The sequence below is a fragment of the Helianthus annuus genome, chromosome 17 (assembly GCF_002127325.2).
Source record: "Helianthus annuus cultivar XRQ/B chromosome 17, HanXRQr2.0-SUNRISE, whole genome shotgun sequence".
NCBI lineage: Eukaryota > Viridiplantae > Streptophyta > Magnoliopsida > Asterales > Asteraceae > Helianthus > Helianthus annuus.
Window position 1 is genome coordinate 4555105 of NC_035449.2, and position 21127 is coordinate 4576231.

Sequence of the window (21127 nt, forward strand, 5' to 3'; positions counted from 1 at the left end):
TTTCTTGCTTTAATCTATTATTTTAACATCATCAATTTTGAGAAATTAATAGCATAGTTTCTTTTAAAAGTTTTTTTTTATATATATATAAATCTATGATGATCTCATTAAGATTATAAATTAACAGTTTTTGAAATTTCAAGTTTTTCTAGTTTGTGTGCTTGTTATCCTTTTGTTTTGGCTCCATGTTAGCATAATTATATATTCCAAAGATTAGATCTGCGTGTGTAATTTATAATGTATATTTACCAACTCTCAGAAGAATAGTTTATCAAACTTTTATCATATTCCTAAATATACATTATTGTCCATGATCATGATTTCATCAGACTCGAACCCTAAACCTCTCGAAGAACGATGGTACTATGAACACATCTTGATACCACTTGAATATAAGGTATATACCATGAGGGTACGGATCCTGTACATTAATCTAGAGGTGTGAGAAGTATTATAACATTATATATAACACTATATAACACTGTATAAACACCGTATAACACTATGTGACACCATATAACACTATGTAACACTATATGACACTATATAACAATATATAACACTATACATCTATCATAGACATGCTATCAGACAAACTATAGTGTTACATTTGTTATATAGTGTCATATAGTGTTACATAGTGTTATATGGTGTTACGTATTGTTATATGATGTTTATATGGTGTTATATAGTGTTATATATAGTGTTATAATACACTTCTCACGCTTCTCACACTTATGGGTTAATGTACAGGATCCTCTATCTATACCATGATGCTTCACATATTTACTTACCTTCCAACACAATAAGAACCAACTATGGGTTTTGTTTTAAAAGTTATTTTTACCATGTTCACGCTTCTCACACTTATAGGTTAATGTACAGGATCCTCTATCTATACCATGCTGCTTCACATATTTACTCTTTACCTTCCAACACAATAAGAACCAACTATGGGTTTTGTTTTAAAAGTTATTTTTACCATGTTTATATAGTGGTTATTTTCACTATCAAACCATATTGCATTTGGTTGTTGTATAATAATATTTACTATCAATTTCATGGTAATGATATTTAACAAAACTTAATATTAAACATAATATGAGTTTTATTAAAAAATAAAACAAGGATAAACAAAAGAACTCGTGAAAAACAGTCACAGACCAATGTGACATCCGTGGCACCTTCATCCGTCGCCTGCCACATCATTGTCCGTGGTCATCCTTTAGCACCCACAGCAGGTCCTCTATTCCCATAACTCCCAATAAAAAAAGTACAAACATATATCTATCATATTTGTCACGTTTAAAGACTTAAACCAACACAAAATGATTTTGTGGCTTCTTATGCTCCATTTCACTCTCCCCCAACAGGATTAGGAAGATTAATCTCGGTTGGCGTTCGTTTTTCAACATCCACAGTCACTTCATCACAGTGTTTAAACTCTTTAAAACAAGCCACTCTCCCGAGCTCATCAACTTCTTCGATCACACGATCAAGTCTAGCCACCAACTCTACTAACAAAGCTACAAAAGCCGCAAATGGAAGTGCTTCCGAGAACTCCAAACTTGTGATTGTCAACTTGCTTAATGTGGGCCTCAAAACCCGCTTCTCAGCCTCAGTCCCGCCCTTTGACTTTCGGTCAAACAAGGTCGGTGTATTAGGGTTAGAGTCTGGTTTCAGGCTCGATGGGTGGCGTTCTAGTTTTTGGCGTGCTGTTGCGGCAACATAGGCTAGCATTTTGGATGTGTTGTTTGGGCTATTTGGTCCGAGAAAGAGGCGTGGTTGGGACTTTAGAGCGGTGTTGAGGTCTTGGAGTGCTTGTTGTAGACGTTCGGTGAGGATTTCTGGCGAGCTATGTCGTCGGTTTCTTATGCTATTAGCGAGTTCCATTAGAGCTGTTGTTACTTCTGAAGCAAGATGAATGCAAGGATCTTTAAACAATAGTCTAACTGATCTTGGAGTCTGAAAAAATTGTAGCAAAATATGTTATCAAGAAAACTCCATAACAACAAACACTTTTTCTACTAAGTTTGTGACAAGTTTATAAATATCAACCTAAAAGAATTTTATTCAAGCACGAACACACTAAAAATAAAATCAAACACATTTTATAAATTTCCATATAATCTTAATAAAGCAATTAAAACACTAGAGTGAGACTTTGTGATATATGCACAAAAAATCTTCACAATGATTTTTTTTTTTTTGGAAGTTTGGTTTATTTGGCCTAACAAGTAATATTTTTAACTATTATATGCTTTAATTAAAATTACCTTTTACAACAAACTAAGCTAAGACATCTCTAGAATATTTGGTCAATCAACATCTTTCCCAAAGCCTTTTTTTAAGTAAACAACAAAATTCCGATCTCGAGTTAAAGGAAGATTTCGAGGAGATGAACCGTCATCTCCAAGACATTCGAGATCTCAGCCACCAACGTTTGGAGACTATGAAAGAACGTGTCGCCGAAACCAAAAAGTTTAACGAGATGCAAGAGGCGAGGCAAATGAAAAAGGACATTGAGTTTTTGTCCAAACCGATCGACCACCTCCAAGGCGACGCGTTGATCCTTGCGCAAATGCATCGCCAAAGTTCGGGAAAAATACGGACTCTAGATCTTCATCTCTTTTTTAACTTTATTTTTTTTATTTCCGTTTTTTATTATTTTTTTTAATCTAGTAGTGTAATTTTTTTTTAAATTAATGAAGTATTTTTAGTTTTAAATTTAAAAAAAATAAATAATTGTGCATTATTTCCACTACAGCATTTTTGCAATAACGCCCAATAATGCCTTCATGCTGACTGAACTGCCACATGACAGAAAACGCCTCATAGTGAAGGTATTATTGAGCTAACCACTACACATGTTCTAACAACTAGAAGTTTTGTCAGAGAAAAGTGTTTTAGAAATTAAGAATTCTCATTTCTATCTATTTAAGCAATCTTTCCACCAACATCTAGACTCACCTCTTACCAAGCAAGTTTTTCTGTATTCAAAAACCATCTTAAGTGGCCTTATGTTATAAAATATATCAAACAAAGTGAAGATTTAAAATAAAAAGAGACAAGTGTAATAATATTAGTTGAGAGATTGGATGTAACTATTTAACTAATTAAAAAATATAAAGAAGTACATATATTATATTATAGATGTTGAAAACTTAAAATTAAAGATCTGATAAGTTATGGCATGATCTGGAATTGACTATTAAAATCGGGTGTATATTCATATAAATTCCAAAAAGAATCTTCTCTCATGAACAATTAATCATCCAAGTTGTAAATAAAATATCGCAATCTCAACTCATAAATAGTCACAAATATAGTAATATCCGTCACATATTGTAAAAAAAAAAAAAAAAAAAAAAAAAAAAAAAAAAAAAAAAAAAAACCTTACCCGAATTTCGGTTTGTAGGCATCCATGAAGAGCGACAACCCCGTATCCAAAATGACGAAGAACGCCTCCTAGCTTCACATATTGTTGATACGGAAACTTGTGACAATGCCACGAGTGCCTCGGCTCCCAACTAGCATGACGCTCCTGCTCATACGACAAATCGTTACATATGTTACAACTTTATGTTAAATCATAAAATACTAACCAACTTTAAATATTGTTCTAATAAAACCATAAAAATATCTTACTAGGGTTTCATCGGTCGATTTTGAGTCTAAGACAGCTTTATAATTCTTGTAAATAGGATCATCGGATGTGTTATCGATTTCCATTTCTGATTCTTCATCGGTTAAGTATTTTTCGACACAAGCTGCATTTTAATTAAAAAAATAATCAAATATAAATATGTAATTAATAATAATTAGCCTCTTGAATGCAAATATATCAAAGTTATCATATATTTATTTACCTTCTATTGCTTTTGCTAGACCTTCAATTTTGGTAACAGTTGAATTATGAAGATCTTCACCAGACCAATTCGGGAGGATGAAAAGACTCATAAGAATGCAAATACCAGAACCGATCGCGATAGCGTAAATGCGCCCTTTGGCTAGTTTCAGGATATCGTCGACACGATAACTCGATACAGTGATCAAGTTGAACGTCAAGAGGAATATCAACACACCGTAATCATAGTTCTTTTTTATTTTTGGGAAAAATCTCAAAAATGTAGTTGATGCCCCTGCAAAAATGAAATAAAACTTTTGATATATGTTTATATTTTCATATTGCAAACAAATTAATTCTTTTAATTTTATGTATACCAATTATAAAAATCGACGCTCCAATGAAAACAGCTCGAAAAATCTTCCCGTATTCTCTAGCTATAATCTCGAATAAAAACGCTAGACATGCTGCCAATAATGTCCCGAATCCTCTATTTAATCCCTTGCATATCGTCGCCCCTACAAAATTATTGTATAATAAGTATATATATACAAAGACAGATGAATATTCATTTCAGAACCAATAATATATATACAAAGACAGATGAATATTCATTTCAGAACCAATAATATGTTAAGAAACAGATAAATGTATATATATGACAATTATTTGAGAACCAGTAATATGTTGAGAACTTACCAGCGGTGAATTCAAGAACAACGACGACAGTCATAACAGCCCAAATAGCATTTTGTCCGACCCCTTTAAACAAAGGCTCCATTAAGTATAACAAAGACACTAATGTCAAAGAAAACCCTACTTTAAATGCATGGATCAACCTTCTCGGATCATCTCGACCAAGTTTCCATGTTTTCCGACATATGTAACCCGGATATCTCATCATCTTCTCCATAGAAATCTGTGTTTTCTTGTTGAAATCGGTCATCATCGTGTCTGGAATTCGCACACGCAGTTGTATCGATTGATTGATGGATCTAGTTGGTTACACTCAAGATTTCTACAACAAAAACTATATGATGTTGACAAAGATTCAAAGAATATGTATACTATAAGAAGCATATGTCACCATGTTGCTTTGTTAAATATATAGGTGAGTTATGTGGAAGACAGATATTATTTTTGTGCATTCACATGATCTCAATGTCAATTGAAAGTGACTACTAGGAGATATGTGAAACTATAGAAGGTCAATTATTGTTGATTAAAGAAATGTGATCAGTAGTAATAATAGATGAAACCTTTGCAAGAAACATGCCAACTTTACCAAATTTATGTGATTTGTTTATGTATTAATGATTGCATATATGAATGACTATGTGGTAAATATATATATTTGCAATGTATTTAAGTATTTAACTAATGTGATTTATATTATATTTTCATCTTAAATAGGGTAAAATTTTAAAATTAAAAAGTCTGGTAAAATTAAGGATGGGTTAAAGGCTTGCTAAAAATTTGTTTAATACATAAATATTTCTAAATAATTTTATGCAAATTAATTAAATTATATTTCATATTATTACTAATAATTATTTTAGTTAAAATATCTAAAGTCATAGTATATTTAAAAATATATATATTTTGTAATTACTAAGTTTTTCAAACAAAATATTTCTTTAAGTGGTCTTGATGATTTATAAGTTAGCCTAATTTTCTTTTTGGACGGAAAGGAATCTTATGTGTAAATCCACCCTGCTCAGGGCTATTCCCAAGGTCGACTCTTCGACCACCATGAGAACATGCCCCCTGATGCGCGGGAAACAGATGGAATCCGTAAACCATCGTGCCCCGTCATGTTCGAATTTGGGATTAAACCCTCGATCCATCCCTTCATCCAGATGTCCATCGAAATGGCCCAAGCGGAAATCGAACTTACATCTCCACTAAAAATTTGGGATTAAAGCCTCGATCCATCCCTTCACCCAGATGTCCATCGAAAATGGCCCAAGCGGGAATCAAACTTACGTCTCCACTAAAAATGGCAGACCAATTAACCACTGAACTAATAATTGTACCAGTATTTCAAGAGATACTAATAAACCTCGATAAAAAAAAAAAGTTTTTCTTTAAATATACTAAGACCATGTGTAGTGGGGCGTTTTCTTTAAAAAAAATTCAAAAAAAACGCCCTATAACGCCTACCCCACCATTACATGGGGCGTTACTTTTCAAAATTTTGGAAAAAATGTTCGTTCGGCGTTTTCTTTAAAACGCTCAAAGTGTACAAAGGGAGGAGGGTTGACCTTTGACTAACCAATAGGAAAAAATATTAGTGGATGACTATGAATATAGTTTTTTTTTTTTTTTTTTAATCCTTTTTAATAATTGGAAGGGGCATTATGGGGCATTATACCCACTACACCACTTTTGCTATAATGCCCCCTTGCTGACTAGGACGCCACGTGTCGTATAATGCCCCATGATGGGGCATTATAAGCTTCTACCACTACACATGGTCTAAGATTTGCAAATATAAATATTAAGTAAAATAATCAATGCGCACAATGATTATTTGTCATAAGAGGCATGCTTATGTAAGATAATTACTTTAATGCACTAATGGCTAATAAATAAAGCCCTTGAATCACATTGTGCCATGTTACCCATTATAGAAAACTAGGATTAAGCACCTCTGCGTTGTGGCGGGGGCAAACACCAATGCCACACGACTGCCAATGACCACCAATACTGAAGTTGCGGCGTGTTAATACGAAGAAAATAAACCGATACGTAATATATATAAAAGAATAATTAAGTCGATCTAGGACCCGCGCGTTACGATGAACCTGTCAAACAGAAAAAAATAGACAACATAAAAACGTTTGACCACACACGTACGTTGCGCCATGTTAACTCGCAAAATTTATAACGGAACAGAAAACGACAATTTTGCAAAAAAAAAAATAAAAAGTATAGAAGACCAAAGTTGAAAGTAAAAAAGTTGTGAGGTTAAATTGTAAAAGATGAAAAGTTTGGGGTTAAAAGTAAAAAAATCAAATAGTTTTGGGTTAAAAGTAAAGATAAAAAGTTTTGGGGTTAAAAGTAAAAAATCAAATAGTTTTGGGTTAAAAGTAAAGAATCAAATAGCTTTGGGTTAAAAGTAAAAAAAATCAATTTTGTTTAAAACTCCCAAAGCATAAAGTACCACACCTTTATGCCTAAAAATATTACAAATTATAGTATTGAGTAATGGGTAATTGTAATATTTAAGCGTGGAGCGTTTGTACACCATTGTACAATATCATTAAGCATAAAAAACAATTAAGCATGATTTACAATAGCTTAATGCATACAAGTGTTACAAATTACATCTATTAATAGGAGCCACATGTTGGATAATACCCAAGAGAATGGCTTGAAGTTCAAGTTCCACACTCCCACTACACATGGTCTTATGCTTGCTACAGACTCACGCATTATCATGAGATACCCTACGTAATAATCCTTTGTACTCTCTTATGCCTCAAAGTTGTAAACCCACATTGGGTACAACCCTAAGATGCATAATACATCTACAAAGCTTGATTTACAAGCTTTAATGCAACAAAATATTACAAATTATAGTATTATATAATATATAATTATATAATATATAATGTACAACCAACAAAACATACAATACAACAAAGAAAACTAAAAACACACCTAAAGCATAAAGTACAAATCTACTATGCACAATCATGTTACAAAATAATAATATATAATATATAATATATAATATAATATATAATTCCATGAGAATACAATATCTATGTTGTTCAAAATATCAAGAAATGAAATAATACTCTTTACCAAAATACCCTTCAACATCTAACGATAAAATGATGATATTGTTCAAAAAATGACAAAAAGAACAAGTATTTTTGTTGGTTGTTTTTGATGAACTAACACTATGAACCAAACCAAACACAGCTGTGTCATTCTTATTTGCGACTTCCTAGTTCCTACTTGTTTCACACCTTTGTGGACACTAGTAGTTTACAACTCAACCATAGTCGATTATAATTTAGTATTGTTTAATCTTACCGAACACGAGTAGTTCAACTCTAAGAATACTACTATACTTGTAGTTCAATTTGGTTAGAACTAGACTAGAATCACTTACATTTTAGCATTGTTTGATCTTATGGAAAACCAATAGTCTTTTAGACCAAATGAAACTACAAACAAATTATCTTTCCATTTATTTTGGTTTAGATTGAACAACAAATTTAAAACAAATACTTAAATCTTTTGGAGGAGTGATAGATAATATTAGATGACAACTAACAAGTCAATTTGGGCTAGAATTTTGTTTTAAAAAATTTTTGTATCTTTGTTAAACTAATCTAATATAAAATTTGATGTATATGAAAAGATATTAAAAAGTAATAACAAAAGCGACGTGACATGTTTTGTCCCTTTTCAATTGTGAACTCGCCATATCGACCACATCCGCAGGTAATATAATAATTATATAAAAGTGGACAGCACATACCAAAACAATTTTGAGTTTTGACCCCCAAAAATATCGAAATTTATAATTGTTTTTTTTATATGATTCATAGTAGGGCTCTTCAAATTGCTCGACGCTCGATGCTCGTTCGATACTCGTTCAGAAAATGCTCGTAATTTGCTCGTTTGATTTAGCTCGACTAAAAAAATGCTCGGTTCGGATCGGTTCGGTTTGTAAACGAACCGATGACGAGCAAAGGTCCACTCAGTTCGGTTCGGCTCGGTTGACTCTATTTATTTTTTAGTATATATATATATATGTTGGTTCAGTTCTGTTTGTGCATGAAGGAAAACAATATAAATCATACCTGTCACAGCAGATAGTGCAGAGGAGAATCCAGTGAGAGAAGACGACATGGAGTTCGACATCTTTGTCAAGGTGATCTGGTTCCTCCTTAGGGTGCTGACTGATGATGGGGACTTAGAAACCGAAAAGGGTATCGGTTAGGAGAGGAGGTTTCGTGATGATGTTATGGCTAATGGGGTGGTGTAATTGTGTAACTGAGTAACCCCTAAACCTCCACATAACTCTCCTTATATAAGCACCCAGGAGGAAACCTAATTAGTTACTAAGGGTAATATGGTCCATCAACAATTACCAACTAATTAAATAATAGGTTATTATATATTTTGATCTCTATAATGTAAATGATTAAGATGGCTACAGATTAAATATTAATACGTAATATATTTAATCTTACATTCTCCCACTTAGCCGAGTAATCATTTACTATGAGTATTAGATAAGCCTGATCAGGAGTTAACACTCATTTTAGCCTTAAACAAGTACTATAGCAGAAAAATACAGCCGTTGAATCATTATGCGACTCAGGACCCCCATTAATCATACTATAGCCTTAATTTAAAACCTAATCATCATGATCAAAATACGCGTAAGCCCTTTGTTTGATTTGTAACTTTTATTTGTCTATATGCCATTATACCGGTTGAACATATTCTAACAGACATACAAAATCAAACTTGAGGAAATTTCATTAATCATAAAACATAAGCTAGTACAATATGCTCAAATAAGGTCTTTACATAATCCCATATTCCGAACATGTTCTTCATAAACCTTAGGAGGGAGACCTTTAGTCATCGGATCCGCAAGCATATCCTTAGTACTAATATACTCGATACAAAGATTATTTTCCTCAACACGTTCACGTACAAATAGATATTTCGTATCGAGATATAAACCAGCTCCAGTCGAACTGTTACTGTTCGAGAAACTAACGGCAGCTGAATTATCACAGTAAAGCTTCAATGGTCTAGAAATGGAATTAACGATTTTAAGTCCAGTGACCAGGTTTCTAATCAACATTCCATGACAGGTTGCGTTATAGACAGCAATGTATTCCGCCATCATTGTGGAAGTTGTGGTCAACTGTTGTTTATGACTCTTCCAAGAGATAGGGCCGCCTGCTAACATAAAGATATAGCCCGAAGTGGATTTCTTGTCATCTTTGCATTTGGCAAAGTCAGAATCAGAATAGCCCACCACTTCTAAATGATCACTTCTTCTATAAGTCAGCTTATAGTCTTTCGTCCCTTGCAGATATCGAAGTACCTTCTTAGCTGCTTTTCAGTGATCTAAGCCAGGATTAGTCTGATAACGGCCTAGCATTCCAGCAATATAAGCGATATCTGGACGAGTACAGACTTGAGCATACATCAAGCTCCCAACTACTGACGCGTAAGGTATCTGGCTCATTTGCTCCTTCTCAACCTCTGTTGTCAGACACTGAAACGAACCGAAAACATCTCCCTTAACTACTGGAGCGACGGAGGGTTTGCACTGTTGCATGTTGTATCGTGTAAGGACACGATCTATGTAGGCCCTTTGGGACAATCCTAAGATCCCTTTGTTTCTATCTCGGTGAATTTCGATGCCAATGACGTAAGATGCATCTCCGAGATCCTTCATGTCGAAGTTATGCGAGAGTAAACGCTTCGACTCATGCAACATGTCTAAACTATTACTTGCCAATAGAATATCATTTACGTAAAGGACAAGTATAGTAAAGTCACTCCCACTCATCTTGAGGTAGGTGCATTGATCCACTTGATTCTTCATAAAACCTTGCCTCTTCATGACTTCATCAAACTTGAGGTACCACTGACGTGATGCTTGTTTTAACCCGTAAATGGATTTCTTCAGCTTACAGACTAGATGCTCCTGACCTTCAGGCTCAAAGCCTTCAGGTTGCTTCATGTAAACATCTTCGTCCAAGTCTCCGTTAAGGAAAGCGGTTTTAACGTCCATCTGATGCAACTCTAAATCGAAATGAGCTACTAGGGCCATGACGATCCTTAATGAATCTTTACGAGAGACAGGTGAAAACGTCTCTTGATAATCAATTCCCTCTTTCTGAGTGTAGCCCTTTGCAACCAATCTTGCTTTGTAGCGTTCAACGTTACCATTCGGATCCAGTTTTGTTTTGAACACCCATTTGCATCCTACGGGTTTGACTCCGTTGGGTAATTCTACCAAATCCCAAACGTCATTTTTCTTCATGGATTCAAGCTCATCAATCATTGCTTTATTCCATTCAGAAGACTGATCACTGCTAATGGCTTCATTGTAAGAGATAGGATCATTGAGCTTTCCGGGATCCATTTCAGTCAGGTAGGTAACATAATCATCCCAATTAGGAGGCCTTCTTTGCCTAGATGACCTCCTGAGTGGACTATCGGGTTCAGCGTTGTCTTGGTTTTGAGCGTTTGATGTGCCTTCGTCATGAGGTATAATGGGTTCTGATTGTAGAGGTGAATTTGGAGTTGGTGCAGTAGCTTCAGGTGCAATAATTGCATTGGGTACAAGAGGAGTAATCGGAGTAATGGTAAGCGACGAGTCTCTCCCCCCCGCGTCTTGTACTTCTTGCAATTCTTCGTAAGGGTTGGTACTGCTCCCACTGACCTTGAAATCCTCTAGGAACGCGGCACGCTTGGTTTCAACAATACGGGTGACATGGGAAGGACAATAGAAACGATAACCCTTAGAGTTCTCAGGGTACCCGATAAAGAAACAGGTAACTGTCTTAGGGTCAAGTTTCCTTAGGAAAGGATTGTAAAGTTTTGCTTCAGCAATGCAGCCCCATACTTTCATATATTTAAGACTCAGTTTCCTTCCTGTCCAAAGTTCATAAGGAGTTTTAGGGACAGACTTAGAAGGAACTCTATTGAGTATATGAACAGCTGCTTTTAACGCTTCAGTCCAGAGGAATAATGGTAAGTTAGTGTTGGCTAACATACTGCGCACCATGTTCATAAGGGTACGGTTTCTTCTTTCAGCGACACCGTTCTGCTGAGGTGTACCAGGCATGGTGTATTGGTTCACAATCCCCTGGCCCTTACAAAACTCATAAAATGGACCAGGAGCTTGACCCACATCAGTATGTCTTCCATAATACTCACCGCCTCTATCTGATCTCACAACTTTAATCTGACGATCTAATTGCTTTTCAACTTCAGCCTTATAATCTTTAAAAGTTGTTAGAGATTCAGATTTCTCCTTAATAAGATACAAGTACATGTAACGAGAATAATCATCAATAAAAGTGATAAATGAGGTATGTCATGTTATGCCAGCGATTTGGTAGGGGCCACTAATGTCAGTGTGAATGAGTTCTAATAAATTAGAACTCCTAGTGGCACCTTTCTTATTCGCTAATGTCATTTTACCTTTAAGACATTTGACACATGTTCCAAAATCAGAGAAATCGAGAGGAGGTAAGACTTCATCCTTCACAAGACGATTTAATCGTTCTTTTGAAATGTGGCCTAAACGCTGATGCCACAACATGGATGAAGTCTCTAAGTCTCGTTTCTCTTCCATCTTTGTGAGTGATTCATTAATGTTATATGACAACAAAGATTTGGAAAAGCCATCATCTAGTTCTAATCTATAGAGACCTCCATCCAGAACACCAGTACCATAAAGAACAGAATCATAATGGATAGAGAGTTTGCGATGACCATGGGAAACAATAAAACCGTCCATGTCTAACTTTGGTCCTGATACAAGGTTCCGAGTTACCTCAGGAACATATAAGGTATCATAAAGTTTAATACATAAACCAGTTTTCATAACTAATTGTAATGTTCCAATGGCCTTCACTTCTAATTCTCGATCATCCCCAACCTTAAGCGTTCTTTGGTTTCTTTCCAGCTTCCGGATTGAAAGGAATCCCTGAGTAGAATTGGTAACATGAACCATAGAACCAGAATCAAACCACCAAGAATTAGCAGGAACACTTAAATTATAGGACTCAAGTATCATAAAATAATCGTTACCTTTCTTAGCCAGCCACTCCTTAAAGTCAGGGCATTCCTTCTGCATGTGTCCTGTCTTTTTACAGAACTTGCAGCGGATACTGCCTAAGGAGTTCTTAGAGCTGGAAGGTGTACTTGTATTAGAGTTGGGATTAGGCCTTTGGACTTTTGAAGCATCCTTCCTATGATAATTGATCTTCCTTTTCTTAGAGTTGGAGGTGGTGAAGTTGGCAACATCAGTAGTGCGATCCATCCTCATGCGCTCTTCCTCCTGTACGCACATGGCGACCAGCTCACTCATCGTCCATTTTTCCTTCTGAGTGTTGTAGTTGATCTTAAATGCTTCAAAGGATGAAGGAAGCGAAGTGATGATAAAATGAACAAGGAAACCATCACTGATTTCCATTTCCAGCCCCTTTAGCTTATTGGCCATGTCATTCATCATCATGATGTGCTCGCGAATGCCGCTCCTCCCATCATACTTAGTTGTCACCAGCTTGAGAATAAGAGTACTAGCGTGCGCCTTAGACGTCCCTTTGAACTGCGCCTCCACATGTTCCAAGTAGGTTTTAGCATCTTCAGAATCAGGAATAGCTCCCCTGATTGCATTGCTTATGGACTGCTTCATAAACATGAGAGACATGTGGTTACACCTAGTCCACTTTTTATGAGTTAACTGCTCAGCAGCAGTACTTTGAGTGGTAAGGTCCGCTGGTTTTTTCTCTCTTAGAGCATAATCAAAATCAAGCAAGCCGAGAGTAAGCATGAGAGCATCCTTCCATGCAGCAAAGTTATCACCAGTCAAAGGTGGAATCCCGCAGTTGGGTGCTGATAGTGGAAATAAAATGAGCAAGTTATGATACTAAGGAAGAAATCCTAATGTGATCTAAGGGCACATTAAACTAAGGCAGACAAAATAATGACCATTTTACATAATGAAGCTGTGATATTTTTCTATTACTAACATCAAAATAATAGACTTAACTAAAAATTTCTACTTAAACAAAAACAAAACAGCTTTGGCCAGAAGTGTAATCATTTAAGCATATGTGCAAAGTAGTTGTAACAAATCAGCTTTGGCCAGAAATTGAAACAATCACTTTAGTTATGCACTTGTTAAGTATGCCATCTATGAAAGAATTAAATCAGCTTTGGCCAGATATTAAAACATTCATGCTTATGATGCACACTTAACATAGCTTTCGTAATACTTGAATGATAAGTAGATGTATCAAGTCAGCTTTGGCCAGAAATGATATATCAAAAAACTCATTCAAGTTAAGCTATTCTGGTTTTGTAAAACATTATCTGATTCTGATTAGTTAACTAAGTAAATTACAAAACCATTTATTTAATAGCAAACCACCCGTTAGCGCGGATCGAGTCGCAACCACGGTCTCGAGTTATGACGTTATGGTCTCGAGTCGCAACCACGGTCTCGAGTAATGACGTTATGGTTGCGAGTCGCAACTATGGTCTCGAGTAATGACGTTATGGTTGCGAGTCGCAACTACGGTTTCGAGTAATGACGTTATGGTTGCGAGTCGCAACTACGGTCTCGAGTAATGACGTTATGGTTGCGAGTCGCAACTACGGTCTCGAGTCGCAACCTGATGATCTCGAAACTTCCTGTCACAGCTGTTAATTGTGATATCATAACCGAAAATTCGAAATTAAGGGATTATGGGATATTATTTCCTGTTTTAAAGTGATCTAATTTTATCAACATATTTCGAAAATAATAACTGTTTATCTAATAACAGTTTCGAATAAAAATTAAAAGATAAAATTAGATCAAACATGGAAAAAACACCCATTAATCCTAAATCATTCCAAAACATAACAGAATACTTCGAATTTTCTCAAGAACATGATGAACCCTAAAACATAAAACATAAATTCTGGAACCCGAAACCTGAATTTTATTAGTTTTTCTAAATAGATTTCGGTTAAAAAACATAATCCAGTTAATTCGGTGAACAAATAATTAATCTTTTTCCCGAGAACAGAGATCTCGAGTCGATCTCCATGACTCGAAATCGGCTGTTATGTTCATAAGGTTTCAAAAAAATTCCGTTTTCCAAGTTTCAATCCCAGAATTATGGATACGAAAACAGAACTGACTAATCAACATATGCTCTGATACCACATGTTGGTTCAGTTCTGTTTGTGCATGAAGGAAAACAATATAAATCATACCTGTCACAGCAGATAGTGCAGAGGAGAATCCAGTGAGAGAAGACGACATGGAGTTCGACATCTTTGTCAAGGTGATCTGGTTCCTCCTTGAGTGCTGACTGATGATGGGGACTTAGAAACCGAAAAGGGTATCGGTTAGGAGAGGAGGTTTCGTGATGATGTTATGGCTAATGGGGTGGTGTAATTGTGTAACTGAGTAACCCCTAAACCTCCACATAACTCTCCTTATATAAGCACCCAGGAGGAAACCTAATTAGTTACTAAGGGTAATATGGTCCATCAACAATTACCAACTAATTAAATAATAGGTTATTATATATTTTGATCTCTATAATGTAAATGATTAAGATGGCTACAGATTAAATATTAATACGTAATATATTTAATCTTACATATATATACATATATTTTTGTGTCTGTGTGTGTATCATTCTTAATGAAATAACTAGAGAACAACATTAACAATGTTTGGTCCAAGATCCAAATAGAGCTCATTTAAGTAATTAGAATTGAAATCTAATACCAATAGTCCATAATCCAATACTCAAATGTCCATTTGAGTAATTGAGTCAAAATTTCAAATACTAAAATGTGAAGCGTCGATCAATACTTAAGTCTCAACCTGCCATTTGATTCAGAAGTGCAAGACCCTAATAAAAACCCCCCATTGGCCATCGTCATTCGATTTCTCCATTGCCTCTCGTCAAGACGCCAACTCGCCAGGTTTTGCTTCAATCGATTCATTCAATTTCAAACTTCCGATAGAACAAGGGTATGTTTCAGTCGGTCGATGATTTATCTTCTCGCTTAGTTAATCTCGATATAACTAGTTGAGTGTTTTTGTATTTCTTGTTATTTGTTTAATTTTGTGTTCTATTATCAATGCAGGGATGGGTACAGAAAAAGGTAAAGAAGCGTTTTTATCATGTGTCATATGATTGTCTAAAGAAGCGCTTTTATCACGTGTCATATGATTGTCTAAACAAGCGCTTTTATCATGTGTCATATGATTGTCTAAAGAAGCGCTTTTATTATGTGTCATCTGATTGTCATTCCGAATAACTCGCAGAAGACGTGTCGGGTTCTTCTGCTAGTTATTTTGGAATGTTTCGAATCATCATAGTAAAAAACAGTTGCGGTTTGCACATTCAATCTTCATTGCTTCATTAAAATTAACAATGCGGTCTCGGTTGATGTGTCGTATGACTGTAATAAAACGGAAGCTATCAACGCGGGGATGGGTACCGAACCCGACATGTCTCCCTAAATCTGAATCTGAAAGTTAACTTTGACTCATAAAACCCACTAGCAAAATAAGCGCTTTTATCATGTTAGGGAGAATGTTCTCGAAATTGAAGGAAAAGGAAAAATGGTTGCTGATGTTTTTCAGTATTCGGATTTTGTTGGTTTGTTTCCAGCTAGTGTTTAGAATGGTTGAAGGAATGTTGGTTTTTCAGTATTCGGATTTTGTTGGTTTGTTTCTTTCCTTTTCATGAGGTAAAACCGGTTTCAAGTTAAATCCACGATCAATGTATGTTGGTTAATTGTAAGTATTGCTCTGCAATCTCCACTGCACACTTTCAAGATCATTCACCTCTTTCAACCTACCAAAACACCTTAACTGTATACATCTCCGCGTTGATAGCTTCTGTTTTATTACAGTGAAAGTTATCAGCACATCTGCTTCCTGAATCTGAATCTAAAGTAAACATACCCCTTTGAAACAATGAATATCGATATGGTTGCTGTAAAAGCTCACATTTTACTACATTGACTATGTGTTATACCTTTGAGAAGTAGATGCATTCGGGACAAGCAAGAGAGAATACGTCAATGATTAATCCAAGATTGCACTTGAAACCAAGTACTTTACATAACAAGAAACCTTGAACACAAGTTTTCTTTTTGAGCTTGATGGATGTCCATTATCTCAATGCTTCTCCTTACATTACTGATCTGGAATTGGAGACCCGTTGTGTATTTGCTTGCTGATTGTTGAAAAGATTTGTTAAAATCAAAGAAAAGAGTAAAAAAGATTAAATGAGGCGTGCATTGTTTAAATCTGAATCAGGTTCTCAAACAAACACTACTAAAGATGATCCGAAACTTTCTTCCCACGTGTCTGCACCGTGATCTTCATATTCTTGGTTCAATACCAACTCATCTTTAGTGGTGTTTGTTTCAGAACCTGATTCAGATACACAACGATTCTCCAAGTCCAGATCAGTAAGCAAATACACAACGGTTCTCCAATTCAAATCAGAAGATATGATTAAGGTAAGCGGAAATGGTGATTTCCCATAGCCACCGTTTTCGAAGTCAAAGACGGTTGCAGTTTGCACATTCAATCTTCATTACTTCGTTAAAATTAACAAGGTGGTCTCGGTTGCATATTTTAGAAAGACCTTTAAGTACGGATCCTACAGCTGCATTTGGAACAAGAAGTCCAATAATCCGTTCATTACCTATTGTTGTCTCAACAATATGAATGCACACAACGTATTTGACAACTGTGACAGCTTATTAAAAGTAGAAATCACCTCCAATCCTTTCCTGGTCAAATCCCACAATATAAAGTTTAAAGTTATCGTGTGTTGTAGTTTGGAAAGATGACCGAATAGAGATCTGAATAACAAAGTATATAAGGTTGTTTTTTCCATTATCCATTTTTTTCCAATAAAAACACAATCATTCTAGGGTTTCAAAACTCTTCATCACCTTTAACAATTTCGATAAACATTGATTGGAACACGCCGCTTAAATCGGAGCAGAAGTAGAGTAACGTTACCGACCGGTCCGTTGATGGAAACCTTAGCGATCGCAAAGATCTTCGTGTTGGTTATTTATAGATTCTGCTAGTTATCGGCGAGGATGGGTACAAAAACCACCAAGGGTGATAATGGATTGGTTACAGAAATCACTAGCAGAAGAACCCGACACGTTTTCTATGATGATCCGAAACATTCCGAATAACTAGCAGGTTGTGTCGGGTTCTCCTGCTAGTTATTCGGAATGTTTCGGATCATCATAGAAAACGTGTCGGGTTCTTCTGCTAGTGATTTCTGTAACCAATCCATTATCACCCTTGGTGGTTTTTGTACCCATCCTCGCCGATAACTAGCAGAATCTATAAATAACCAACACGAAGATCTTTGCGATCGCTAAGGTTTCCATCAACGGACCGGTCGGTAACGTTACTCTACTTCTGCTCCGATTTAAGCGGCGTGTTCCAATCAATGTTTATCGAAATTGTTAAAGGTGATGAAGAGTTTTGAAACCCTAGAATGATTGTGTTTTTATTGGAAAAAAATGGATAATGGAAAAAACAACCTTATATACGGACCGTATACAGTTATACGGCCCGTATACATGTGGTAACACCAAAAGCTTTGGTAAAACCTTACAAAATAAATCCATTGGGCCGTATACGTTTTACTGATCGTATACAAATGTATACGGGCCGTATAACTTTATACGGGTCGTATGCTATTAAATCAAAAAACATTCCCTGCGCATTTTCCAATTAAAAAACATTCTATACATGCCGTATAATGTTATACGACCCGTATACAATAGGAGTGTGAAAATAAGATATAGGGTGTGTGTAAATAAAAGGGGCCAAAAGAAATTACATATTCATTTTTTATTTCATCTTAATTATCCAATTAAGATTTCGATAATACCATCAGAATACTTTAAACTTAAAGTGACTTATACGATTCAGAGAAATAATTCGAAATCTTTAGGTATTCTTCATTTCACAAAACGAAATGAAATTTTAAAGGAATTGTAATGTTGATTTCACTCCTTATTTTGTTGGTTTTAACAAGAAAATGAATTTAAATTGAACATAAGGAAGATAATTTACATTTGAATTCGATCCAAATTTTATTCCACTTTGCAAAACAAACACCCCTAAATTACAAATCAAATTTTAATTTCTGCGCGAATTCTCATTCCAATTCCATTACAATCCATGAAACGAACACTACCTTAGTCTTTTACCAGTCGCAGTGATGAGGGTTGCGGGGAGGACCACCGCACAGGGTCCGTGATTTCAAGGGGCAGGCACGTGTTTTTTTTTAAATCACACACACACACACATATATATATATATATGTTAATTTTATTTTTAAATAGTATACTCATACTAACTCCAAAATAGACCCATTTACAAAACATTTTTATGGTTTAGAAGTACAGCCCATTAGCTTTAGTGAGCCCAAACCCATTTGATTTTAAAAAATAATAATAACGTATTACAAAATGACACATTTTTTCGAGCTCGAACAAAGTATATGAATACTTAGAAACGGCACTGAGTTTTACTACTCCGAAACTTACATAATGGCCTATCTGCCTTTGGAGCACATACAAGGAGACAAGGTGCTCTAATCAGTGATCACCTTCACAAATGGTGCCAAGTCATTGTTGCCACCATGACATTTTAGTGATACATTAGAATGTAGTTCGTGCTCGGGTATCAAAGTACATAACATAATAACATATATAGAAACAAATGCAAAATACGACAATCCCCTAGGCGTCTAAACACATAAGAAGTCGTCATCATCAGTAAATTCGAACAATAGTAAAGCTAAGGTAGGGTCTGAGTTACCTCTACCCCGTAGAAATAGAGAAACTACTTATAATAATACCCGGCTCGATAGTAGTTTTGTATTAAGCCTTAGACATAAGCCACATAACACTCAGCAATCCGGACAAAGGCCAATTAGTGCATCTACCCCTTATCTTTCGGCTATCAACACCACTACATGATGCATGATTAACCGTCCACCGATTTTAACGTTATTTTAATGAGTGAAATAACGTTAAAATTAGTACAATTTCACTTTTGTCCCCAACGTCCCACGCATTTATACATTTAACTCCCACATGCATATCATGACTATAATACACACTTAGAGTATACAATAGTGATACAATTAAGAAGCAGGATATTGCTACAAAGTATTCAAACTTGACCATATGATTCAATAATGCAACAAAAAACATAACTTAAACAAGATTCATATTCAGCAAAATACCTGCATTGTGGCCGAAAAAGCGATGTTGGTTTCTTATGGGATTTGAGGGTAGTCGGGTTTCACCGAAGAACCCAAAACGAAACAGAGGGGTGGGAAGTTGTGAGAAGTTGTGAGAGAGATCATTTTATTTTATTTTATGAGATGTGGCCTGTGTTCTTGCGGGTCTTCAGCGATAAGGCTGCTAGAGTCACGTGTGTGGTCTCTTAGTGGCTACCCCAACACCCAATGTGTGGTCTCTTAGTGGCTACTCACACACACAAAAAAAAAAAAAAAAAATTATATCTTCTTTTTTTGAACGATAAAACTATATAAAATAACCAAAATGGGAATATGGGTTCATCAGGCTACATGGTATGGTATAAAGCCCCTAAGAGTTTTATCATGCTATCTTAGTGTTATCTCAACGCCACATCATATAGAGGCTTTAAAGTCACTCTCTTTAACTTGCATACAATTGTTTAAAGTCTTCTATTAAACAAAATACAAAAAAAAAAATAATAATAATAAAGAGAAGAGATTTGATTGATTGAAAAGAGTGGGCCCACCTTCTTTCCCTTTTAATCGGCGTTAGCACCATGACGAAAGGCCCATAGCCCCCCCCTCCCCCTCTTAACAACGACGGGATGGTGGTTGGCGCCTCGGGACGCCATAAATGTTGAGGTGGCGGGGTGGCATTAAGCCACACCCTGTGGCCTCAGGGAGCTGGAAATGCCAATGAGGTAATGGTGGAGTGGTTGGCGAAAGATTTGGTATTCCTTGTGACCCAGGTTCAACTCCCACTCTCCCCGTCATTTTCTGCGGCATCCACGTGAAGGGCGAATACGGGTGGCGCCGGTTCGTCTTGATGGGAGGCGAGGTTTTACCGATTATTCTACTTTCGTGCCTTCGGGCGGGTGGAGGTTGGGTTTCCGCGCATCTGGGAGAGCCAAGGGGTTGGCGGCGGTCGAGTAGTCGACTTTGGCTACAGCTCCCGGTGTCACGGTGATTGGCATATCGTTCCTTGCCGTTTAAAAGAAATCAGGAAGTTGGAAATCCTAAACAAAAATCGAGTTTAACAATTGCATCACACACATTGAAATTTGAAATTACACCACTTATCCCAATTTAAAGACATATTTCGACCTATTTTAATCTAAATAAAGGTATGTTCTTTTATCAACTCCACCATTCTTTCAACCATAGTTTTCTTCTTGTTAAAGACTATTGTTCCTAGATTTCGATATGATCTGTTAGCATAATA

At 35.8% G+C, this 21127-nt stretch overlaps 1 protein-coding gene across 4 annotated transcripts; it reads right to left on the reverse strand.

Annotated features, from left to right (window-relative positions):
- Positions 1-1046: 1046 nt before the first annotated feature.
- Positions 1047-20100, reverse strand: LOC110920686 (aluminum-activated malate transporter 14). 4 transcript variants are annotated; one of them, XM_035986628.1, is made up of 8 exons: positions 19888-20100; positions 4687-4865; positions 4547-4609; positions 4225-4365; positions 3870-4142; positions 3649-3770; positions 3401-3544; positions 1047-1965 (listed from the first exon to the last, which is right to left on the reverse strand). In XM_035986628.1, the coding sequence occupies exons 2-8, from the start codon at positions 4697-4699 to the stop codon at positions 1357-1359; spliced, it is 1365 nt and encodes a 454-aa protein (XP_035842521.1). In that variant the 5' UTR covers positions 4700-4865; positions 19888-20100; the 3' UTR covers positions 1047-1356. The 4 variants fall into 4 exon arrangements, with proteins under 4 accessions (XP_035842521.1, XP_035842519.1, XP_022020570.1 ...); XM_035986626.1 differs by adding an exon at positions 6499-6654 and having other exon boundaries at positions 4547-4865; XM_022164878.2 differs by having other exon boundaries at positions 4547-4865.
- Positions 20101-21127: the final 1027 nt, after the last annotated feature.

What these genes read in the sequence shown, in the direction of transcription:
- LOC110920686 (XM_022164878.2), bottom strand. Translation starts at nt 4,796, where the DNA reads ATGATGACCGATTTCAACAAGAAAACACAGATTTCTATGGAGAAGATG. An exon ending in AGCGTCGATTTTTATAATTG is followed by an intron (nt 4,143 to 4,224) that starts GTATACATAAAA and finishes TCATTTTTGCAG; the next exon opens with GGGCATCAACTACATTTTTG. An exon ending in GCCTACAAACCGAAATTCGG is followed by an intron (nt 1,966 to 3,400) that starts GTAAGGTTTTTT and finishes CAATTTTTTCAG; the next exon opens with ACTCCAAGATCAGTTAGACT.